Source organism: Pavona decussata, unplaced genomic scaffold (genome assembly GCF_977016875.1).
Source record: "Pavona decussata unplaced genomic scaffold, jaPavDecu1.1 SCAFFOLD_87, whole genome shotgun sequence".
NCBI classification, from domain to species: Eukaryota; Metazoa; Cnidaria; class Anthozoa; order Scleractinia; family Agariciidae; genus Pavona; species Pavona decussata.
The window spans coordinates 3,962,421-3,986,531 of record NW_028145504.1 but is presented as its reverse complement, the minus strand read 5'-3'; the positions used below and the strand labels follow the sequence as shown (position 1 = coordinate 3,986,531).

The window sequence follows — 24,111 nt, the reverse complement described above, 5'->3', positions numbered from 1 at the left end:
ATACGGCTTGTTAACGGTATAGTCACATTCCCGGTGGGAGGGGGTACTCCCCTATATGGCTTATACGGGGACGTACCGCTGGATAGGGTATGGTTTTTGGCCCCTCTGCCCTGACTGAACAGGGTATATAATTTCAAGCGAGTCTGTCCTGTACCCGTCCTAGATAGGGTACAGTTGCAAGACTGTCGTCGAGTATTTGGCAATCCGAACTCAGAGACGTTTGTCTGTAGCAGGTATTAGCGCTATCGTTTTCAGTATCTTTAATTCCACCCCCGATTCCACTCAATTAGCATTGCAACATAACTGCCTATTGACAGAATTACTTAGTACTGTACATCCTGATGACAGGAAGAACAAAAATAAATGACCTATTCTGTTGTGATTGGTGATGTTGTCCTTTGTCCTAAATAGGGTCTTAAAAAAGAGGGCGTTGTCCTACACAGGGTATTATTTTCGTCCTAAACGGGGTCAGGGTTTCAAACCCCCAGTGGCACCCCTATACCCAAACACGGGTCAAGTACGGGCCACATTACATTAACCTATAATCCAAACGGAATGTGGATTTCTTTATCTAAAAATTGGTAGTACATCCAGCCTTATTTCTTAGGTTCACCGAAATTAAATGAATGTCTCTTACCTTGGCTTGAGAATGCATTCACATCGTTTCCGTTATACCTGGAGGTCTCAGAAGCTGGCAGCTGCTGGTGATTTAATGGTGGGAGAAGAGCCTCGTGTTCATGGCTCAAAGGATACGCATGCTCAAGAGGGGGAGACAGGGGAGGTTTACCAACGTAGCTCTGTGTCATTTCACCTGAGTTAAGATATTGGTTAACATAACGCTGGTTAGCAAAAGGCATGTTAGGTAAATTAAAGTCATTGTTGTACGGTGGCTGGCTAGTTAGGGGATTACCGTCGTCAAATTCTGTGTTGTTTCTCTGTTGATTATCAACAGTATTAAGCCCCAGATTCAGATTTAATGGCTTAGCAGCTATCTGATTAAACCTTAAGCTCTGAGTTTGCATGTTTACATTCGATGTCAACTCATTAGCTATTGGGTTAGGGACTAGGCGCTGGAACTCATCATTAGCCTTTGGTTGATTTATATTTTCATTTGATAAATAAGGCAAAGGCTGCTCTTGAGGCCTTCTCGGGCCTGCGTTATAATTATTAACCACCTGGCTAGGTCCCAAACCAGGGAACTGCATAAATGAAGTTGTATTAGGGGAATTACTTGTAAGTTGCGGTATAGAAAGTTTTGCTTCAGTTACTTTATTTATCGTCGGATTAAACTGTCCGTTATAGAGATTGGAGCTTTTGTCTCCCACGGTTTGAAAGTAAGATGGAACCGGATTAGGAACTTGAACTTGGAACCGTTGGTTGCCATCAAAGTTGCTTGCCGGTACTGGCGTTGGGATGTTTCCTCTCGTTTCCGCTAGAGCTTCTTCCAGACCCATTTCAAGTTTCCCTAGCGAGTCCACAATGTCGGCTTTTTCCTTTGCAATTTCCTGTTTTAGGGCGGCCTTGTTACTTTTGTCACTCAGAGATTCTTTGTTATTCGTGTCCGGTTTTGAAAACACGGTTTTTCCAGGTGCCGAATCTCTTGAGTTATCTGGAAGCTTCTGTTGTGGGTATGAGCTAGGATGTGGTTGTGGGTTCTTCTGCCATATGCGAAGAAAATTTGCGAGTGGATCTTTTGATGGCCCTGTTGTCGATGGTAATACGGTCTCCTTAATTTTATATTCTTCGGCCGATTATTTACTGATAAAATGTGCAACGCTACCAAGCCTTCTTATCTGTTTTCCCGTGGCATTGGAAGATTAACCGTATTGGACTGGAAATCCTAAACTCTAAAATACTTCAAGTTTGCGTCAAGCGATGTTTCATTAGCAAAAAAGCCAAGGAAAAAGGAAACCAAAAGCCTTTGTTTTCTTACTCGTGATTCGTAGGTCTAACGTTTTTCTACCGAAATATTTTTGTAGTGTTGGCATCCAAGGAATAAATGTCATTCCCATAAGCTGAATTTTTTTTATCCAGAAGAACTATTTTTAAAACACATTTTAATCTGAATTCAATTTTTTTTTCTTATTTGTTTTGTCCGTCGAAGTGTTAAATGAAATTATCAGATATAATTTTCATCTCATCAAGATATTAAGAAAACTAAATTTTGAGACCTCAATTCAGATAGACAAAATCACAAGAAAACCCTTAATAATCCAACTAAATACCCGACAAGGAAATTATACCTGAAGGACCCTGATTTCCGAACTTCGCTTCCATCGTTGAAGTTATCGCACCTTGAGACATTTCGTCCGCAGTCAGAAGTTTTTGAAGTTCCTCTTTATCGTTATAAGAAGGCGGAACAGAATTCTTTGCTTGAGCATTTTCATCAGGTTCTGGAAGTACTGCTTCTTTGACTTCCGAGTCGTCAACGTTTTCGTTGTTAGTCACATATGGCTGTCGGTCGATGACCTCCTTTCCTTGAATGACTGGTTGTTTCGTATTGTAGTAATTCTCTAGGAAATCGCCTCCGTCGTTTACAAATGATTGATTGTCACCTCCCTGAGGTGCATTCGAATTCCCAGTGCGGGCATTGAAATCTTTTGACATTACTAAAGTATCTTTTCCTACCCCATTTAAGTCTAAAGGTGTGTTTTTATAAGGTTGCTTACCATTATTGTTTAATGCATTCTCAACCTGAGACGTGAAGGCAGACAAGGCATCAACCTTTTGTGAAGATCCCTTTTCAAAGTCATTCAAGCTTGGAGCGTTTTCAGCCTGCTCCACACCGTGCAAGAGAGGAGGCAGAATTCCCGCCTGCTCGTTTGCATGGTTTAGGGGAGGGAGACCGTTAGTCTCGATCCCGTGATTTAAGGGTGGGAGGTGTTCTGCCTGTGCTGTACCGTGATTCAACGGGGGAAGGCTGTTAAAGCTCTGCAAAGCATCATTCCCATGATTTAGCGGTGGGAGATTCCCCGCCTGTTCAACGCCGTGAAACAGTGGTGGTAAATTCGCGGCCTCTTCCTTCCCGTGATTCAATGGCGGTAGACTTGATGCAGGTTCCATGTTGTGATTGAGCGGTGGCAACGCGCCTGCCATTTCCATTCCATGGTTCAGCGGTGGGAGGTTCTGCGCCTGCTCAGCTTTATGAAGGAGTGGTGGGAGTGCTGGTGCTGAGGTTTTGCCGGCAATCTTTTCTTTTGCGAGTCCTTTTTCTGTGGCCAAGGGTAGGACATCTCCTGCTAAATAATCACAATCATAATTACAATCACAATGTGATACCATAATCATAATAATAATCACAATTATAATTCTACCCGAATTTTGAAAAAGGTGGCCCATGGAAACTTTGGCGGTTTTGGTGAAACGACGCTTGCATCAGGGATTTTATGGCCCCGAGAAGGTTCAGAATGTTAAAAAAGAGAGAAGAGAGGGCAAAGAAGAGAGAGAAGATGGAAAAAAGATTATGCAGCCTTTTGTTTTTTTTTTCGGTAACTTAGTGTTTGAACAACAAAAAACCATTCGCAGCGCACTCTCAAAGAGGCCTGACTTGAGAGAGTCCGTTTTCAAAATCCTGGTAAAATTATAATCATAGTTATAATTATGATATCATGTTCATAATGGTTTAATATGAACAAGCGGGAAATAAATGGAGGAAAAAGGGTTTTGATTTGAACATTCACCTCATTTTTCCCCATACTTGTCTTTTAGTACCAGTGGCAAGAATTTGGTTGAAGATCAATTACATTTTATTTTTGGTGATTATGTTAAATGTTCTCGTGCCCTGCAAGGAACTATTGATTTTGTACAAAGGAATGGATGCATAATTAGAGTGCTAAAATAACATTTAAGTAAAAGAGATAGTTCGTCTATCCAGCGTATAATTTATCCAGCGTATAATTTCATATGGACAAAACCCTTTCATTTCTAAAAAATGCAGCTATTTTCCTCACTTCCGAGGCAAGAAAATGTTTTGGAAAACGGGTCTTGGCCAAATATTTTGACCTTGATTTTAAAACTATATTCGTATTTCCTACGTAAATACAAAGACAATTTTGTGTTGCTCAAAAAAAAAAAAAATTCATCGTATTTTTATAGAGCAAAGGAAACACGGTTTTGGACTAATCAAAAATGAACGAAAGTTTATTGAATGACCTATGTTTCTGTCCGCCCCTTCTAAGCCTGTCGAGAAAGCGATTATCACCCGTCATTAAACCTCAATCGTGTCATATTTATTTGGGTGCAGTTACTTTATAATAGGTTCATCACCATCAAACTGTTCTGAAATTTTGAATAAAGCCAAAACGGTGTGATCTGAAAACACGATTAAAAAAAGAAGAAAAAAAAAAAAAGACAAAAAGACAAAAAGACAAAAGGAGAACAAAAAGAGGAGTCAGGATGCCATAAGAAGTGCGGATCATGCACTGAACATTACTGAAATTTGAGTAATGTTGTGCAAGCTGTCTATATTGCTCCGAAGTCGATCCTTTCTGTGGGTAAGCTTTCATTGAATGAATGTTATTTCTCTATCTTAATTTAAGATAAAATGCTAGGATAGCGATGATTCAAAACTACATCATCTGGAGGCTAAAATCTCTTGTTTATCATTGAAGAGAGGATCATCTTGTTCAAGCTTTTGTGAACAACAAACCCTCGTCCAAACACGTCACCTATATTGCCTTGGAGGCGAGAAGAAGGACAAGTACTCTCGCTATGCTGAATCTTGTCAAGTTTGTTGATCCATGTGAAAAGAATAGGAAACAGGTTTCAAATAATGATCTCCCGAGTCTTCACTCAAGCGTTACGCAGAGCACTTTGAGAGAAGTAATTCTAGCAAACTATAAGGGAAAACCTAGATGGGGTTACTATTTGCAAAAGTGTAGAAACACGAATAGCGGAAGATCTACGAAAACTACATTAGTCATTTAAAAGGAAACTTTGATTTTAAATACTAAGTGTCAAAAACTTGACTATTTATCTTCTTCAAGCGATCTGACACTTTGATTTATCAGCTAATTCTTTCAGTGCTGTTAATGTCATATACTTTCAAAAATAACAAATAATAACTGGCTTAATGTCAACTTACATACAAAAGAGAGAAAACGTAAAATGACTACACTGGTGTGATTTTTTCACGATTCAACAAATTCTGTTTTCATCGTAACACTTTTAACAAATATATTCAACCAGTAGATGTTACTTTGTTAGCAGCTGAGAATATTTTTTGTAACATTTTATTATTTTATTCTAAAGGTATCACAGCAATTATCATATTTTTGACGGCAACAAGGGGAACGGCTATAGAATGCATTGCCAAATCTCTCTGATTATTCGTTGACTTAATTACAGGGACACCGTACCGTTTGTTTTGGAAACTTGAGCTCGAAGGGCACCAGCAGCGGCGATTCCGTCATCCGCGTTGTCTCCAGTGGGAATTTTTCCTGATATTTGCACCTCTGGATTGGTGAAACTTTCCTCGCTTGGAGCCTCCACGGGGCTCTCCAATGATTCCGTGATTTTCGAGTTTAGTGAACCAAAAAGAGGGTCAGCGGAATGCTGGTCCTGGGTTAGAATGGATGGACTTATGAGAGCCTCGTTAATAGAAGCTGCTGCTGCTTCAGTCGTGTCTTGTGGCAGACTGTTGTCTCCTACGAAAGGATTATACAATGGAATAATATCAGTTGCTTTGATGGTAATATATGATAGCAGGAGTCCAGGACACACCATTCATCATGAATCACATTAGATAAAGCTAGCCAATCCTCAGTGCTGGAACTAAGTAATACTGGATCTTTGATCGATCAAAATAAGATATCAAATTTCTTTTACAAAGTTCCATTTTATTTTATCTTTTATTTTAAAAGGTATCCCTGTATTACAAGCTTGTAATAGCAGTATGCAGGATGTTTGTCCCATGAACCTAGTTTAATGGCATTAGCTCCCATGAGTCTCCTGTAGCTCAGTGGTTGAGCATCCGAACTAGTAATCGGAAGGTCTAAGGTTCGACGCCTGATAGTTTCCCCCGAGTATGCTTATGTCACTTATTGAATAATACATCATTCTCAGTGTTTTTTTTTGCTTCTTGATGCGCTTTCCATTAATGAGGACTGGCCAGCCAGAAGGGTCAGATCGTAAATGGAGTACGTAATTTTTAAAGTCGGGATCTACAAATCCTTGAAATTACTTAATCAGAGAAATGTAATTGCCATTTTGAAGAAATTCGAAAAACTAGAGTACAGCGTATAACCAAGCCTTCAAATTGGTAAGTTCCGTCCGCGAAATGTTCGGTCCAAGAATAAATCGTCATCCAAAAATAACTCGTTGTCGACCTAATTCCCAGCCGTAAGATGGAATCTAAATAAAAAAGTTTTTTCTTTTCCATATTTTATATACTGATATTTTTAAGTTTATTGACATGAATAGTATGTCACCAACAAGAGACAACAGAATTGCTATACGGGATTAGTTACCTGGTAAAAGTTCGGAGCGAGATACACCTGGCTTGGCTGGCATTGCGGGCTGCGGGACGGGATTGCCGACAACGGGATTGTTAGTCGCTTGACTGGCAACTAAGTTTACAGCACCAACAGAGGGAACGCTGTTCATGTTAATTTCTAAAAATGATATAATAAAATAACATTAACATAATTTTTTACTTAGCTTATTATCTGTAGTTGTTAGTTAAAATAATATATCGTGAACTGTGATTGTCAATTCATTATGTTTCAACTCAGAGGGACTAGCTGTCAAACATAAAATATTTTTAGTAGTTCTATTGCTCGAATGATTGGTAATAATTAAAGAAACAACACGGTAACTTATTTTTTGAAACTGGAATGATAACACAACATTTTGAACCGATATTTGTGTGTATGTTTTCTTAATGTCTGTGTAACGCGCCATGTGGACTGGAACATTAATGTTTCATTCATTAACAACAGTAGGCATGTATTACATTATAATTATATTAGATTAAAAATTTATGTCTGTTTTTTTTTTTAATTTACCATTATTAGTTATCAATTAACGAACTCATCTTTCCCCTTCAAAAACCAGAAACCAGAAGTGCTTTTACTAATTCTGTTATTAGACGAAGAAAAAGTGTTTACTGAAGCCGGTTGCTCAGACGTAGCACACCACAAAATCGAAATATTCGTGTGGAGCTACACCACAGCCAACTTTCTTTAATTTAAAGTTCGTATGAGATTAAGTTAAATTTAACATTATTTTATCCAATCATAACTAATATTATTATATCTTCTCTTAAAGCGTGTTTGATTTCCTCAGTAAACCGCAATTTCTTAGTTCAGTTTGACTTCAATTTGAGCTAACTTTTTTTCATAAGTGTGGCATAGCCCCTTTTATTTTATAAAGTCCCTCTGAGTGCTGGTCTGTCTGTGCGTCAACAAGAACCTAAATTATTGGTCTTTCTGTGCAACAACATGCCTTAAAGTGTTGATCGACCCAGGGGTCAATTTGCCCTAACCTTCCTGTACTTGTTTATACAGTTCATCCTTCTTCTGAGCCATACCGGGAACGATCTTGCGCAGAGACAATGGAAAAGAACCTGGGAGCGGTGCGTGATGTGACACCACTCCTAAACTACTTCCCACAAGGCCTTGCGGGATGGCGTTTTTAGAATCAGCGGAAGAACTGTTGCCCTGCTGCAGCGTAAGACGTGCAAGTAAACCTAACGCAAGTCGGGAGCAGCATGCATCAATCAATTAAAGAGTTGCATAATTAAAAAGTTATTTTTGTTATTTTAACTTTACATTGTTTGATCCAGTTCAATTATGGGGCTAAAAGGGTTACTGCTCATCTATAATAGCTCCAGCCTCGTTCCCAGGGACAAGCAAAAAGAGCGAGAACCCTGGGAACGAGGATGCAATAGTTCATGCATAGTTACCTCTCCGTGAAAACGAGGCGTATGAGTGGCAACCTTTGTTGAGACCGTGTAATGTTTGGTTACGTTTTCATCGGAAAAAAGCTATGGGCGTAAATAAAGTGTTCTAATAGGTTCGATTTTGAGTAGTTTTTGATGTTGTTCTTTTGAATTTGTATCAGAGAACGATAACGCAAAATTTACGTATAAAAAAACCCTGTTAATCACCTGTACGTCGTCGCTCCTGGTCGCTACTAGCCACCGTCCCGAAAGGCTAAGTTCAAAAACTTTTACAATAGCTTCTCAGAGCACACAAATCAAGTTAAGGCACTCAAAGGTTCCAAAACAAATTTCAGGAAAGAAATATCGTCCCATGTTTGTACATGATCTCCTCCATTAGTAGGAAGGGTAATGACGCGTATACACCTTCATGCTACTGACCCATTATGGGTTTTCCAGTTTTATGTAAGGCTGGCTGGTATTGTTCCGGAACAGAATTAGCTTGTACTCAAGGGATAGAAAACTACACCGACACATCGTTATATATAAAGTTTGCCATTATTTAAACGATTCCGTAAGGAGTTGATGATTAACCAAGTATAGTCGAGAATTTTAGCACGTGCCAAACAGTAGTCACCACGCACATGCCTCTCTGAAGTGGTAATAAGTACTCACGAACCTTGCATAGGGAATATTCCTGGAGCATCTGCAGTTTTTCATTAAACAGGAAAACAGGGAGAAAATCAAAATAAACAATTAGGTCAGCATTGTTAATCGCTAACCGAATTGGATTTAGTAGCATGTTGCTTCAAGGGCAAACGCACAATCATTTTAATGATTAAAATATTATATGATTATAATTAATAAGCGAAGGAAGGGGTTGTAATTAGTCACTGAGGGTAAATTTGTCAATAGCTATGGGTCTGTATTGAAGTGTCGTTGTCCAGTCGTCTTTAGTCACCTGTCACCAAAATACTTAACATAGAAACAGCCATTGTCAAGTCGTCACATTAACAGAGATGTATCATTTCTACAAAAGTAAACCTTTTAAAGTGTAACTGAATTGAACTTTAAAATTAATTTAATTTTATTGTTAATAAATTGCGCCTACGCTGAATTCCAGAAGAAATTGATTACGCTTCCTGCAAGAAAGAACGAGCTTCGGCATGGCTAGGCCTCGGTGCATGCGACGAAGTATGCACGCTTGATGCGTCGTGTCAAATTTAGCCCCTCAGGGATGGTTTCCAGGAAATAATTAAATTGATTCCTGTTCTGGCGAATGTAAGCTACATCAAACTTCAGTTAACATGATTTATGTCTCCTTGTTTTAAAATAGCTAGTTAATAAAAGCAGGTGGTATATTTGGAAAGTGGTTTTTCGCAATAACCATCTCTTGGCCTCACAAATGGCTTGGTATTAAAGTTCTCTATATGTTTTGCAATTAAGCTTGCCAATGTTGTTTTTTTTTTCCTGAAATATCGCTTTAGTTTCCATATTGTTTGTATACATGGTGTTATATTTCTTATTAATTTCAGTAATCCAACGTGAAAAGGTTAGCTAAAACACGGGGTATTATCAGGGATGACAAACGAATAACACGACAAGGCGACATCGACATTTGAAACTGAAACCGGAATGCAGCTGATATTTCCGAAAAGAAAAAAAAATGGAAACTCAAGTTTAGTGCGAGGTATTCTGAAATATAATTTCTTGAAGAAATTAGAAAAAGCAAGACAAAAATGCTCGCTTCAGCTGAATTGACTGAGGTTTGTGGAGTGATTGTATATTAATCCGCAGTAATATTCTGGGAAACAAACATCAAGTAATGACTTTCATAACAACAACAACAACAACAACAACAACAACAACAACAACAACAACAACAACAACAACAACAACAACAACAACAACAACTATTAGTCATTCGGAATGAAGAAAAGTGTCTCGTCTCCTAAACTGGCCAGGGATAAATAAAAATTTTCCTATTTTTTGTTAATGTTTTATAATGAGCCATCAAGCTCCAAGTTGAACTTTGTTCTTCTACAAGAAAGAACCAGAAAGAACTGAGAAAGTGTCAAACCTTCATCAAGGAGCTCAAGGAGCTGTGGATTGTGTGCGATTAATATAGTGAGCAGTGGAGCTGCGCCTTAGTTGGGAACATGGTAACCGTCCGTGGCATTAAGGTGTCTGTATTAAAGAGGTAGAAATTATGTGAATTTAGTTTATCTGGAATTGGATTAACTCTCCATGAAAATGAAGTGTCCGTGTAATGCTGGTGCTTAAGGAGATGTTTGGCTGTACCTTGCTGTTTTTTTTTAGATCAAATAACCTCCACTTTTGAATACTGCTAGAGCTGTTAGTGTTCATAATAAAAAATCACTCAAAAAAAGGTTTTCTTTAACTTAACTAATGAAAGTGTTCTTAACAAACGTAAAACGTTTGACTAAACTTCCAGCAACCTTCTGCTTTCTTCAGAATGAAAAGTGACGATTGCAGTATGTGGCCCTTGACCCAGATGGCCCGTAGGTCCGTACACTGTCCGTATTGTGAAATAATGTTCAAGAGGAAGCGAAAAACGGCCCTCGTCTAAGATTTATTGGCTTATTTCAATTGCCGACGTAATCTTGCTTCGAAGCCTTCTCATTGCCAGTGAAAGCATGAATTTTGAAGGCGATTCTAAGGTAGGTTTCTTTGACATTTACTTCTTCACCGACATCTCGAATTACTTGCTTATATTTACCGTTTCCGGTTTTACGAATACGTGCGCTTAGAAAGCTAATATATTTTTGGTCTGAATAAATTATAGATATTCTTTTGGCCAGCCTAATATATTTTAAATTACAGTTGAAATGTCGAACTAAAATTACGATTTAAAAATGCCACATTATTCTTGCTTCAGATTCTTAATCCAGACACCAGGGGCCAGCATGGTAGCGAAAACAAAGATTTCGGTAACCTTCAATCTGATTCCAGAAAAATGAATGAATGAGAAATGTCGCAATTACTTTCTTTATATCGCTCAAACGCCAAATAAATATTTCATTATTCGTGTAGCGAAATAAAACTTTCTTTTTTTTAAATTGTTATTTTCAAGCATGGAAATCAAAAATTTAACTAAAACGCAAAGGAAGTAAATCCGTATTTGTCAGCGAACCATTTTTGTTCACAAGGACAGTGCAAAGACCTGAAAGCTGAATCGCGATTTTCGATATTGCAATATTAGCAAACAAGTACAGAAGCTGTTGGCCTCCTTTATGTAAATTGAATGATGCGGTAACTTGCAGGAGAAATTTCAGCTCATCACTGTTCTTCTAAGCTAAGTAATATTCGTTTGCGTCTTTTTCGTCCAGACCAAGAGCCACATACTTCAGTGGATAAAATACTGAATGTTGAATAGAATATGTTGTCAACGAGTCATTTTTTCAGCTGAACAAGGGAGCAAGAGGTTGCCAAAAAGTTAGTCAAAGTTTTCGTATTTTTAAGTGCATTGTTATAAGGTCAGATACAGAAGTTTTTTTTAGCAGATCTTTATCCAGTTCTTTTTGCATCATGCAATGTTATGTCGTAACGCTTGGTTTACACTAAAATAAAAGCTAAAGTGCATGCACCTGACTCCCAACAAACCATGGTAGAAAAGCAAGTGCAAACAAAGTCAGATTAATGCATACTTTCATCCTCAGCTTGTGCCTGCTTTTCATAGTATCCGTATAGAGTCCTGCAGCTGTTGTACTTGAGTATGCCTACATTTCTAGTGTTAACTGGGCTTTTACCTATACGGTGTCTGCCGGAAGACATACAGCTGATAAGTTTATTTTCAAGTTCTTTCTTTACGAGTCGCGGTTTGTTCAAAAAATTGAACATTTTTTTTGTCCTCGTTAAATGGTTACCTCATGCTTTTATAAGAGCTTTGCGCTCACGAAGCGCATGTCTAAATCAGTCTCACTTAAAACTATAAGCTTTATTTATACGTTTAATGCACCCAAATCCAAAAGAAAAAGCAACATGAAAATTCAACTCAGTAACACAAAACCTACCACTTTATTATACATAACCAAATGTACATAGACCTAAGGTGTTTGCTCCAAACACCAACAACAATAGTACAGCGTGCTTCTTGATAAGCCTATACATCACTTAAAAATGAGACCAAAATGTTCGTAAATATGCCTTCCAAATTGGATGGCTAGAAAATCAACTTCGTTCGACGCAAAGCGCAAAATAATTAAGATTGTTGACTCTTCAAGTATGAATTATTTACAGCAAATTCAGTGTTCGGTCATTTTTTATGAATTGACTTATTTGTCATGGTTTGTAAAACCAATCCTAATCTTTTAGCAGCCAATCCCCCAAAAACTGTGATACTGTTCTTCGAGAAAAATATGTTCAACCCTTTCACCCCGTAACTTATCCAAACTCAAACAGTCCAAAAATGTTTTCTGCAATAAATGTAACATTTGGAAAATTACAGTACCACATAAAAGTAATACTGCGTGCTACTCTTCTCAATGGGTAAAGAGTCACAAAGAATTATGACTGATAATTGTCTCATAACCTTCCTCAGCGTTCAGTCTTTTGGACTTACAAACACGTTTTAGGCATCTTCATGTTTTAAAAAAGAGTTCGATTTGTGAGTGCGTACATCCAGATAAGTCAATGCTTAGATGTCTTTTCTATAGTCAATCTAAATTAGTGCAAGGAAAGACCAAAGGCTTAGGGATGTGCAATTTTAAAGGGCTGCTAATTAGTTACGGAGATTCAATTTGAAATTTGGGATTCTATCTTTCTTGACATAAAGCAGTTCACAGGTTCATTGTGATGATTGGGAGAACTACTGAATGGTATATGTAAAACACTTTTAACGGAATAACAATGAAACTGAAAAGGACCTAGGGATGCAAGGGGTATATATTGCTGGAATAAGATTGATACCGTTTTTTTTTTCATTTTGGAGTTAGCGTCATATGATATAATATATAACAATATAACATATACCTATATAATGATATTTATTGTAATCCTCCAATAGTATTCAGGGAAAGGAATTGCAGTTAAGAATATGTATATATTAAAAAAAATCCTTATTTCCCAAGGCTGAATAACCTACGCGTTTACAGTAAAACTCAGTTACTTCACAGATACATGAACTGTGGAAAATCTTGGTCCCTTTATTTACTGGGTTTAAAAAAAGGAAGCAGTAACAATTCTAAATCATTGATGAATATCGGTTTAGTCCTTTCCCCAAGCTAGTTAGTCTTTCTTTGCACTAATTTGATCTGATTATTATTTTTAGTTGAAGAAACTGTTGAGCTCGTCACGGTCGTGTTGGTGAAACAAGTCCGTCGTATACTGTATTGCTGACGGCGGGATAGCTAGCATAGCTTGGTTTATTCATAGCAACTCCATTTCGGCCCATAGTTACTCATCTTCGGGAAAGTAACTTCTTAACTCTCTCAAGCTGCTATCTTGCTCGCCTATTGGTTGTTAGAAAAACGGAAACCTGATGTTAGAGACGTGTTTTTGTAACAATGCACGAAATTCAAATTTTAATATTGACAGTAGTGTGTTGATAAGAAGGATAAGGGACTTCTCCGAATCGTTGCCCTTTTGGCGCGATTGCGTAAAACATCTCGCGGCTCATCTTCGCTTGAGGCTGCTGGCGTTTCCGAATTACCAGAGCCTTAATTTTGTATTCTTGAGTATGCGAGCTTTCCTTTCGCCAAGCTTACAGTATACGAGGCGAACATCGGACGGTAATCGGTTTGTCACTGTGTGAGAAATTCAATGGTCATATAACCTAAGCTTCTGATGTTACTTAAAGTTATTTAGTTGGAATGAAATTCTGTCGGAGGCGTTAGACATTAAGACGCATGCGTAGCACGTAGCGGGCCAAAAATGGTTACACCGAGTGACAAGTAGGATAAGAAAGGAGAGAGGTTTCTTCAAAAAAGCAACGCAAAACAAGATTCCATTTGATTAATAATATTCAGGCCAGTTAAGAACAGCTAATTAGTTTGACTGTTCCACTTAAAAGCTCTTAGAAAGAATTTCAGAGTGGTGCTGTTTGCTAAAGGTTCTAACTTTTAATTCTGTGGATGAATTCTTAAGTATGACAAAATTGAGCAGTACTTTCCTGTGGCGTTGGTCACTATGCTGTACAAGGTGGTTCTGAAAGGTCTATGAATGAAAACGTTTGCAAATGATAACAGCGATAGAGTACTTTCTTGAGGTAATGTTTAGATCTGAATGTGAATCTTTGGAATCGAAACGTTTAAACTGTAGTACAAAACAGCACTACTTGAAGGAAGCATATTTAGTAGCATTTGGCAGGAAAGCAAATAGGTGGCGCAGTTTTTGTTGTTGATTCCGTTGTCTTCCAGAGAAGTATCAGAAAGAGAGAAGTGTCATCGAACGAAATGCACAAAAATCCACCACAGGATATAGGCTTTTGGAGCATCAATATTGTAACCCAGTCGATAAAGTCTTGATTAATCAAAAAGTTTATCGAGGGACGAGATGACGTGGTGTTTCATTGCAAGAAGATAGCAGAAGAAGAAGAGATAGAACAGCAATTTGATTTGGAAGGAAAGAGCATTATTTTGAAAGCGGAGCCGCACATGCCCAAGTCATGACTTGATGCTGTTTTCTTTTCTGAGCAAGCTTTCAGCGTCGATCGAAGAAGTCGTTTTATCCTACTTATCAACAGTTGATAACACATATATTTTCCTTTCAGTCAGTCGTTTATTAGGTAATTACAAAGAAATTGTAACGTTGAAGATCGCAAGTTGAAGTTTCAACGCAGTTCGTTGGTCAAATTAACGCACCCTCGTATTGCTGCAAGAGCAATGACTTAAACAATAGACAGAAACGTATAAGCATAAACTAAACCATGCTCTTCAGCCACATACCTTGTTGCTGCTGTCGAGGTTGCTGTTGATCGACAAAGCCTTGTGTAATTTGGCTTCCTGTGGGTAACAGAGAACGGGAAATAGAGGTGAGTCACTACTCACTACTTTCTTACTTCTTCATGCTTTTTATTTATCAGAAGATTTTTATCACACATTTCAGTGGTAATACTGACTGTAGAATTCGAGCACAGCTTAGGCTTTGGGAACGAGATCGATTCGGAGATTCATTTTAGTTGAATACGCGATTAATTAATATCGATTTAAAGGTGTCTTCAATCTAAAAACCTGTAAGATGTATTCTCTACATTCCCTGGATTACTTTGACACAATTATGCAGTTCATCCTGTGTAGTCCAGCTTTATCTTTTATATTGGAGAAGGAACACGAACGTTAGCTTGTTTTAAATTTGCGAATCTGTTTCTATTACTTACTTGCTGCAAGATCATCACCAGGGTTTTGTGTCAAAGCCTCGACTTGGGGCGTGTACTGAGGAAAGACTGGAGCTGACTGTGGAAAGGTCTGTGGCATGTCACTTGTCGTGTTCTGTTGTGGAATATCAGACCTGAACTGCTGTTCTGGTGCCTGGGCAAACTGTGCCTCGGGGAATGCGGGCACATCTGTTTTTTTTTTAAATATGTATAATAAATGTAGTGCCAAAGCATTTTGACAAATAATAAGACTGAACAGAAGTCCCACCCAAAGGTTTTTATTTATATGGTCAAACGTAGGAGATTTGTCTACTGACCCAGCGGTTAAACATACAAGTAACAAAATGCCCAAGAGCATTAAGAATCAAAATCTAAAGAAAATTCCAAAGTTTGCTTTGTAAAATTCAAAGAGCTAAAAGCATTATAGGAACGCATGACTGAAGAGTGACGTTATCAACTGTGATTCACAGAAACCATAACCGAGATGTCAAGAATGATATATTTTAAGTTAACTTGACTTTTTTTTTAAAACATCAGTAGAGTTAACGTAAGGATTTAACAATGGTCTTACAGCTGAATCTCAGACTATCTGATACCTATGATACTGTCCACGACCATGTGTTTGGAGACCAACTTGTTTAACAATATAATTAAAGCAGTAATTGGAAATTTGACGTTTCTTGTGCGGCTGATTTTTACAGGAAACGTTTAAGAAGGATAACAAGTTCTCAGTTAAAAGAGTATGCCTTGAGATAAGCACGCGCGATGTAATTCTTCTACAGAGTATTGCTCCAATGTTGAACTGACTTTGTACATTTTGAACTAGTCTTTTCTTTTCTATTTCATTTTTTACCTCCATTTCTATTCTTTTAACCACATTTCCCGGGCCAACTCGCCACAGTACTTTTGAGAATATTCCAAGAAGATTAAATCATGTTGCCAACTCGAACAAATTTTTAATTCAATTTGTAATGCTTTTCATGCGAACCTCCTTACCTGGTTGAGGGATAGAGCTTTTCTTTTTTGCCAAAGTCGCCATCGAAGCCGTTTGAGAATTCTTCCATAAGATAAGAGGATCTGAATGACCGGTGGATTGGAAGTTAGAGGCAGTCTTTGAACGAATTGGCTCCATTGATGCTCCTTTTCCCATGTTACGCACATACTCATATGGATCAACAATCTCGGACTTTTTATTGTGGTTTCCAGTGACGTCTTTTTGAGATGGTTCAGGTTTGACCTGTGGCTGAAATGGGAAATTAATAACAGCAACTAAAGACATGAATAGACACTGACATATTTGGAATTTTTATGAAGGTTGCAAATTTTTTTTATATTTAACACGTTGCGGATGAAACTTATCTATCTTCAGTACAGAACCGGCTGGTGGGTGTGATATAAATACCAGAAGTATACAGAAAGGCTGATCGCAACGTGACATCAAATAGAGCATATGACTAATTACAACGTGACAAGAATGGAAAAACATAATTACACTAATTAAGGCGTTACGATAATAAAGGAACAGAACAGAAAAAATATAGAGTAGAAAACTCATTATATGTTTTCTAAATGTAAATTTTAAGGTGGCTGGCACCGGTTTCCAGCACTTTTCAGAACTTATACTTTGATTTATCAATTATCAATTACGTCTTCCCCTAGTCTGTCCACCTTCAAAAGAAAGCTTCTTGATTTCCTCAGTTAATTGTATGAAACGTCCGACTCTGTTATGTCTTTATAGTCTTACCACCGAATGTTAAAAAATCTAAAGACAATGTCTTTACTAGCCTTACGGTCCTAATATATCTCCGAGGAGACCTCTCAGTATAAGCCCGGGGGCTTCTTGAGGTCTCCTCGCCACTTCTTACTTCTTCTTTTTTACTATTATTGTTCACTCTAAACTTATCTAAGATCCTAGTCTATAATTCACTGTAACTCTCAATGATTGTATATCGTGGTGAATAAAAAAAAAAAAAAAAAAAAAAAAAAAAAAAAAAAAAAAAAAAAAATAAATAAATAAATAAATAAATAAATAAATAAATAAATACCAAGTACTCGAAAGTGCTTGAAACTGATGTTCACTCATGCATATAAGGAAACAGCATTAAGTATGCCATGAGCATGGAAAGTAAAATTGCGAATGTTCATCTTGGTGTGTCTCATTCTGTACTCACCACCTCTTTGTCTTCTTGTTTCTCTGTCTCAGTTACATTCTTTGTCTCCGCTGGTGGATTGACTGGTTGAATCTCTTGAGGCTGCTCGTCCTGTGCAGCTCCCTCCTCGGCTTGCTGCTCCTCTTCGGGTTCTTGCGTGATTTCTGATCTTGCCATGTTTGGCTGCTGTTGATATTGGCTGTAAAAATCGGCCAAAGGCTCATTTGCAACGGGTTGCGGATAGTCATAAGCGTATCCGTTGTTTGGGTATCCTAACATTCCGTAGTTAGGATAGTTAGAATCCATGGGATTTAGGGCTGGCATCGCGTTGGGAATCATGTTTCTCTTGGTTCCCTCGTCATATCTGAATAATAAAATGTATTCATTTGTTTTGAATGTTAGTTAACTATTATTACGCATCCGCTTGCGAGAGATTCTACATACAGTGTTTATCTGGAAGCCGATTCAAACAGAATTTGATTATGGTCGTTACTTAAGGGCGAAATCACGGTCCTGCGAAAGGGATCGCTTGGAAACTTAGAAATGTTGTCGTTATCTCTTGTACGCAACAAACCCCGACAAAAGACTACCGTTCGTTGTCAAGAGTGGCTGCTAAATGCAAAAAATCAACTGCAGTCTAAACTATCCTAAGGCCATGTCCAATGCCTTTTGGTGAGATAAAAAAAGGACCGAAGACGCACCTAAAAGAGAGTTTGAATTTGAAGCGCAGATTTTTTAAGCCACGCGAAAGATTAATAGTATATCTTTTGATGGCACTGAGCATAAATGTGTACATAAAAAAGCGGAATCCTCATGTGTTCACCCTCTGATCACAAGTGAAACAACAAAAGCCCCTTAAACAGGGGATAGTAGGATTTCGATGGTTTACGATGTTTTCCTTTTTGAGAGCGTGTGTTTCAAAATATCCTGAAAGGAAAGGACACTGATATGTAGGGAGAAGGCCTTAGACTTACCCAACCGGAAAACCCATCTGCTGCAAGATGCCAGTAGCAGGTGGAAGAGGGATGTGAGATTTTTTCGATAGCTCTTCTTGCTTTTCCTCTGCTGCTCCCTCGAGTGCTTCTCCAAGCATTTTCAGTGCAACGCCTCGGTACACGTTCACTGCCTTGGCTATTTCTTTCAAGTCAATCTTTGGATAAACTGATACCTGCTGGACTGGGGCCGGTGGTCGTGGAATGGAGCTGTGTTTTTCGTTAGCTCTGCTAACCGTGCCAGTGGCAAGATCTGTAAGGAGAAAAAAACGTCTTCAAATAAGATGAACTATGCCTAATTTGAGTGTGAGCTAATTTAAAAAAAAATCCTTGATGTAGGGAATTACTGCCATTGACTGGTCTAGTGTGATGATAAGAAGCTCGAATGGAAAAGCTGTTTGATGGATCGAAATATCATTGACGGGAGGCGATTCTTTTTCGATTTGGTATTTCAAAAGTTGGTCTTTTTTTAGAACGACGTATCAAAATCTGAAAATTTGAGCAAAGAATTAACTGAAATATTATTTTATGATACTCTAAATCACATGATGAAAATCAAATTTTTCGAAACAGTAAAATGAGGAAAGGAAGAAAATTGCAGCTTGTACATGTCCTTTGAAAACGCGGGCTTTCCACATAATATAGGGATGGTATACTGCGTCATGCGGCCTTACGCCTCACCGGTTGCGTCAAGCAACTTGAGTTGGAAACCAATCAGATTACTGAGAAATATTTTGTGGTGCGTGTATTATAACGGCAGATTTAAGATTCTAAGTGAGAGAAATACTCTGAATGTATTTTCATCAGTTTGTAAGAATCCTGAAAACTAAACTTTTACCTTCAGCCAGACTTCCAGAGCCGGATCCGATCTCAGCAGCACCAGGACCTAAAGTCGGCGATGAAGCAACCTTAGCAGCCGACTCACCAGACCCAGATCCAGCCAGGCTGGCGTGGACATCATCTTTCTTTTGAGATCCCGAGGCCACTTCACCGCTGCCAGATGTCTGTGAGATATCTTCATCTGAAGCTGAAGATTCGTCTAGTTCAAACTCGCCCGAGCCTGAACCGGAAGCACCAGCAAACTTGGACATCAAAACTTTGTGAAGTGGCTGAGGAATTCCAGATTTTCTATATCCTGGTTCATCTTCTGTAAATGGAAGAAGTGGTTGTTAAAATTACAATGGTCTATGACAAAATATTATGTTGCTGCCCAGTAAGCCTCCAGATGGAAGGAGGAGTAATGCGGTTACAGGTACTGTAGGCTCTCATTGTGAGACAGGATTACCTAGCCAAAGTGGACTCTCTACCAGTACCACTATTGGACAGAGTTTTCTGCTCATTGCATTGAGGTTTTAGCAAGAGATTTTTGCTGAAGTGATCGAAGCGTATCAGATCTAGAAGTACTCGAACTCTCAAGTTGAAAGCCCCTGTCTTCACTTTAGCCACAGACATCAGCTTTTGAACCAAACTTTGCTTTTTGGCTGCTACGGCTTACTAAAGCGCAGTTGTTGATTGTGTTTAACTTCAAATTAAGCAGTGAAAGGTTCTCCATCATTAACTTTAACGGTTTCCTGTACAGTGTACCCTTACCATCATCCTCGTCATCTTCATCATCTTTCACGTCACCGGAACCAGATCCAGATTCTTCATCAGCGTAATACAGTTTGGCTGCCGAACCAGATTCATCGTACTCGTCATAACCAGAACTAGAGCCTTCATCGTGTTTCTTGATCTCTGTGAAAGAAAAGAAATAACGATGGCGATTAGAGTTTGTGGTGATAAGAAGGCCAATATTCGTCTGTGGTTTAAGTAACGTATATTAAAGATTTTTTCGTCATGACTTCTTTTCGTTTACCAGTTGCCTAATCTGACATAGACCCTTGTTCGTGTAACTAAAATCTTACAGCTAATCTCTATAAAACAACGCATCTAAGACCCCGATCAGTCTTGGTACCCAGGAATGGCAGTATACGGGTCACGGGAAGTAATATGAGCAGGGTTGACGCAGTGGTGAGAGCACTCGTGTCCCACCAATGCGGCCCGGGTTCGATTCCTGGTTTTGACGAGATATGTCGGTTGGGTTTGTTATTGGTTCTCGTCCCTGCTCCGAGGATTTGTCCCCGGGTACTCCAGTTTTCTTCCCTCCACAATACCCAACATTCCCAAAACCCAATTCGACCTGCAAATGGATGAAAGAGCCACTCTGTGGAAGCCACTGAAATTCTCATTTATTTTATTTTAATGAAAGAACATTACCAACATCTCGCTCTTGCCCTGTTTTAAGTCACTGCAATTTTATGTATACCATGTGCTATGTGCCCAACTGATTTAGTCTGCCATTTTTAAAGTAGTTACTCCTCTACAGAATAGGGGTGCAACAAGTCTCAACAAAGTTAACTTTGTTGACCTCCCGTGGTGCCTTAGAACGTTCTGATGTTCTTACGAAAAACAAAAATGAAATGCGAGGTCATAATGACATGATTTCAAATATAACCAGATAAAAAATCTCACCGCAAAACCCGCAGGACTTCTTGCACTGTATCTTCATCAAATCAGGATATTTGCTGCAGTACTCATTCTTTTTCATCTCGGGACACGTGTCGAACTGATCTTCACATTCATCTAGCGAAAGTAAAGTTAAAAAATATGCTGACTTTATGTAACTCAGCTACACTTGTTTTACAAGCGAAGCAAGTCGTCCGGCCCATACTAAACTCTTATTTCCGTGGTAAGAAGCAACTGGGATTCCTACGCCTTCCGATGGAATGAGCCATCACAAAGCCAGCATTTTATTAGCATTTGAGGAGAGCGAAGTATTTTGTCTAAGACTACATTGCGAACGGCACTGTAGAACGTGTGGGTTCATTGATAGCAGAGTATATTAATAATTCTAATTGGATGGAGGTAAAGAGACTGCATACGTGTAAACTCAAGAAGAATAGGCTGATAGGTTGTGAAGCGTATAAACAGAAATGATTATATCTAATAATTTATTTCTATCGAGAGACTTAGAAATATCATTCAAGGAATTTTCAGTGGACTCTCACTATCAGTCTCCTCGGGCTCCACTGTGCCTTGGGCTTGGGACCACTGATTTCAGATTGTTACGTTGAAGAGGAAGTTCTGAAATTTATAGATTATTTATAGATTATTTACCTTCCTCAATCAGTGGCTTCTTTGGTTTCAGTCCCTGATAAACGGGGACAACTTGAGCTCCTTGCGGGGGAATTCCCACGGTCTCCTGAGACATGCCGGGGAACATTGCGTCATTCATTGATGTATCTGTTAATAGTCAAAAGAAAGATGAAAACAATTAGAAAAGAGAAGAAAAGAAAAAACTATAATAATGTGTTTCTTTTCTTTTAATCAAATCTTCATCTGCCTTGGCAGATATAGGCTCCTGGTCTTGGGTATTTTTTTTGTAGACTAAAGAAATGTTTCCACAGCAATCAGTCTCTATCGCCTTTTCGTAACATAACTGTGCAGTTATTTTTAATTATTTAATTAATTAATTAATTTTAAGATACATGCACTCAAGAATAGACTGTAAGTATTTCAATTTGCTTATTGCCTTCAAGGCCGTTGTTGTCATTGTTTATACAATACGATGAAATTGACGGAAAAATGACTATTTATTTCAGAACCAATTTTCCTTTCTCAGTCAAGGTTTTCTTCTGCTTCGTAGTCACCGTTGCTGTTTTCTAACAACACGTACGTATTTTGAACGAGCTTTTGTTAGCTCATAGACATTACGTGGGTAAATAAATCATTTATTTATAAATTATTCATTCATTCTAACTTAGTAAATCTCACTTAGAATTTTTATCACTCTTAAGGTATGTCAATGGCAATTCATTTGATTTTGGATCTTTAAAAGTTCATTCCTATCTTAAGCCAAAGCGTGTTTGTCAAGCAGACACGATCTCGTTATGCCTAACACTCCCACTAGTGTTATCTCGCATTGTGCTTCATCTTAAATTCCCAGAATTTATAACGTATTTCTTACTCATTGGATACGCTGCAGTCATATTTTGAGGCTCAGGTGCCTGCATATCAGATGGTGCCGCTGCTTGTGGATAGAAAGCTTGCTCAGGGGCCTGGGGAACACCCCCTTGAACTTGGTCAAGCGCCTGCTCTGGATTCTGTGCTGGACCCTGAGCAAGTGATTGAGATTCCGTGGGGACTGGAGCAAAGGGTTGAGCAGCAGGAGGGGTCTGGGACGCAGCCTCGGGTTGGTCTCCAAAAGGCATTTGAGCTGGGTTTATAGCTGGGTTAGCATCAAGAGCAGGGGCCTGGGGTTGAGGATAATCTTGAAGGTTTGTTGGGGGTTGTAGTTGCTGAGGAAGGTTAACAGTCAGCGGTCGCAGCCCACCAGCCTCAGTGAAGCTGGGTACGACTGACTTCTTTGAAGCTTGTTGGCTGTTACCTATGAATAAAAAGAATTCAAAATAGCAAAGTTAAGGTAACAGTTTTATTGGTAACAGGAGTCATAAGGGGGCACGCACCAATTGTGATTGTAAGTAAGAGTGGCGATTTCTATTGTGCCATTGTAATGTATTCGCTTAATAATTAGCAGTGTACCACATGCGAATGTTTAGGTGTTTGTAGATTGCATATATATATGTCACAGGGTAATTAATGTGTAAGTAGTCTTGTCAGAGCAACGTTCATCTGAAGATGTTTTGCGCCAAATAAATTTAAAGTTTAACGTTACCGAAGTATTTCCATAAAAACTTGGTATGTGCCGATGAGTTGCACTATGCCGAAGCATGTTATCAACCAGGTCAGATTATTTGACAACATGATTTTGTGAAACGGTTTTTAGCCCGTTTGTTCTAAAATAGGCTTATGTTCGTTAGCAGTCTCGGCTTGAAATAGTGTATGCTTCAGCTACTGGTCGATCTCGCCAAAAACCTTTAGCAATTGCTTATTGGTGTGCGGACTACAGTGAAAATTGCCAACAATCGCTGGCGATCAATTTCGGTACGACAGCTAATAAAATCGCTTGGCAAGTCAATATTGGCTGTGCCCATGATTGTCAATTCACAGGATTTTAAACATGCTCCCTGCGTGCCGGGAAATCAGAAGCAAGTTTCAGGGCGCTTTCCAATTGTCAGAACTGGCCGACCAGACCGATCAGTTCATTAACGGAATGTACCAATTTGAAGGAAAAGTTTTACCCTAGCATTGGGATTTCTTCAAAATAGAGCGTATCATTTTCGGAGTGATTATTTTTCAAAATTTTGCAGCACCATCCCTTCAAAATGACGCATTCGATTCAGAGACTTGCCGGTCTGGTCGGCCAGCTCTGGCAATTAGAAGCACTCTTAGTTCCCATTGAGACGAAGCAAACCGTATTATATACCTATCGTCATCATCGAAGGTTTAAATCGGCCTTCAGTAAACGTTCTTTTTAGAGCATTTAATACAACTGACAATAAATCTATACTAACCAGTCCCTGGTTTGGGAACCATGCCCTTTTTAAGAAGTTTTGCGTATGGTGAGTACTTGTGAAGCTGTAATGGAAAAGAACCTTTGAAGGGAACATGCGCTATTGTAGCCTTGCGAACAGCTGGAACTTGAGGCGAAAGAACTGGCGCTTGGGGAATTGATGAGCGAACAGTTCCTGGAATATCCATTGTATTATTAACTGTGGAAAAGAAGTTTAAATGCACGATTACGGGCTTTTTTCTTTCTTGTTCTGCTTTTATCCTCGACTAATATGAAAAATGCAATGCCTTTTTTTCGAGTTTAAA

The 24,111-nt window shown here is 38.7% G+C and overlaps 1 protein-coding gene across 8 annotated transcripts in view; it reads right to left on the bottom strand.

Annotated features, from left to right (window-relative positions):
- LOC146474863 (uncharacterized) overlaps positions 1–24,111 on the bottom strand; it is an 80,549-nt gene that overhangs the window by 48,859 nt on the left and 7,579 nt on the right. For 6 of the 8 annotated variants that reach the window (XM_085116616.1, XM_085116611.1, XM_085116613.1 and 3 more), the window contains exons 4-19: positions 23,808–24,005; positions 22,361–22,780; positions 21,511–21,636; positions 20,866–20,976; positions 19,945–20,088; positions 19,193–19,501; positions 18,337–18,607; positions 17,384–17,726; positions 16,209–16,455; positions 15,216–15,401; positions 14,785–14,841; positions 7,484–7,687; positions 6,468–6,611; positions 5,358–5,645; positions 2,670–3,239; positions 638–811 (exon numbers count right to left, since the gene is read on the bottom strand). In XM_085116616.1, the coding sequence (XP_084972742.1) occupies positions 638–811; positions 2,670–3,239; positions 5,358–5,645; positions 6,468–6,611; positions 7,484–7,687; positions 14,785–14,841; positions 15,216–15,401; positions 16,209–16,455; positions 17,384–17,726; positions 18,337–18,607; positions 19,193–19,501; positions 19,945–20,088; positions 20,866–20,976; positions 21,511–21,636; positions 22,361–22,780; positions 23,808–24,005 (3,792 nt within the window). The remainder of the gene's footprint in view (positions 1–637; positions 812–2,669; positions 3,240–5,357; positions 5,646–6,467; positions 6,612–7,483; positions 7,688–14,784; positions 14,842–15,215; positions 15,402–16,208; positions 16,456–17,383; positions 17,727–18,336; positions 18,608–19,192; positions 19,502–19,944; positions 20,089–20,865; positions 20,977–21,510; positions 21,637–22,360; positions 22,781–23,807; positions 24,006–24,111) is intronic. The other 2 variants (XM_085116615.1, XM_085116612.1) reach the window with 2 other exon arrangements.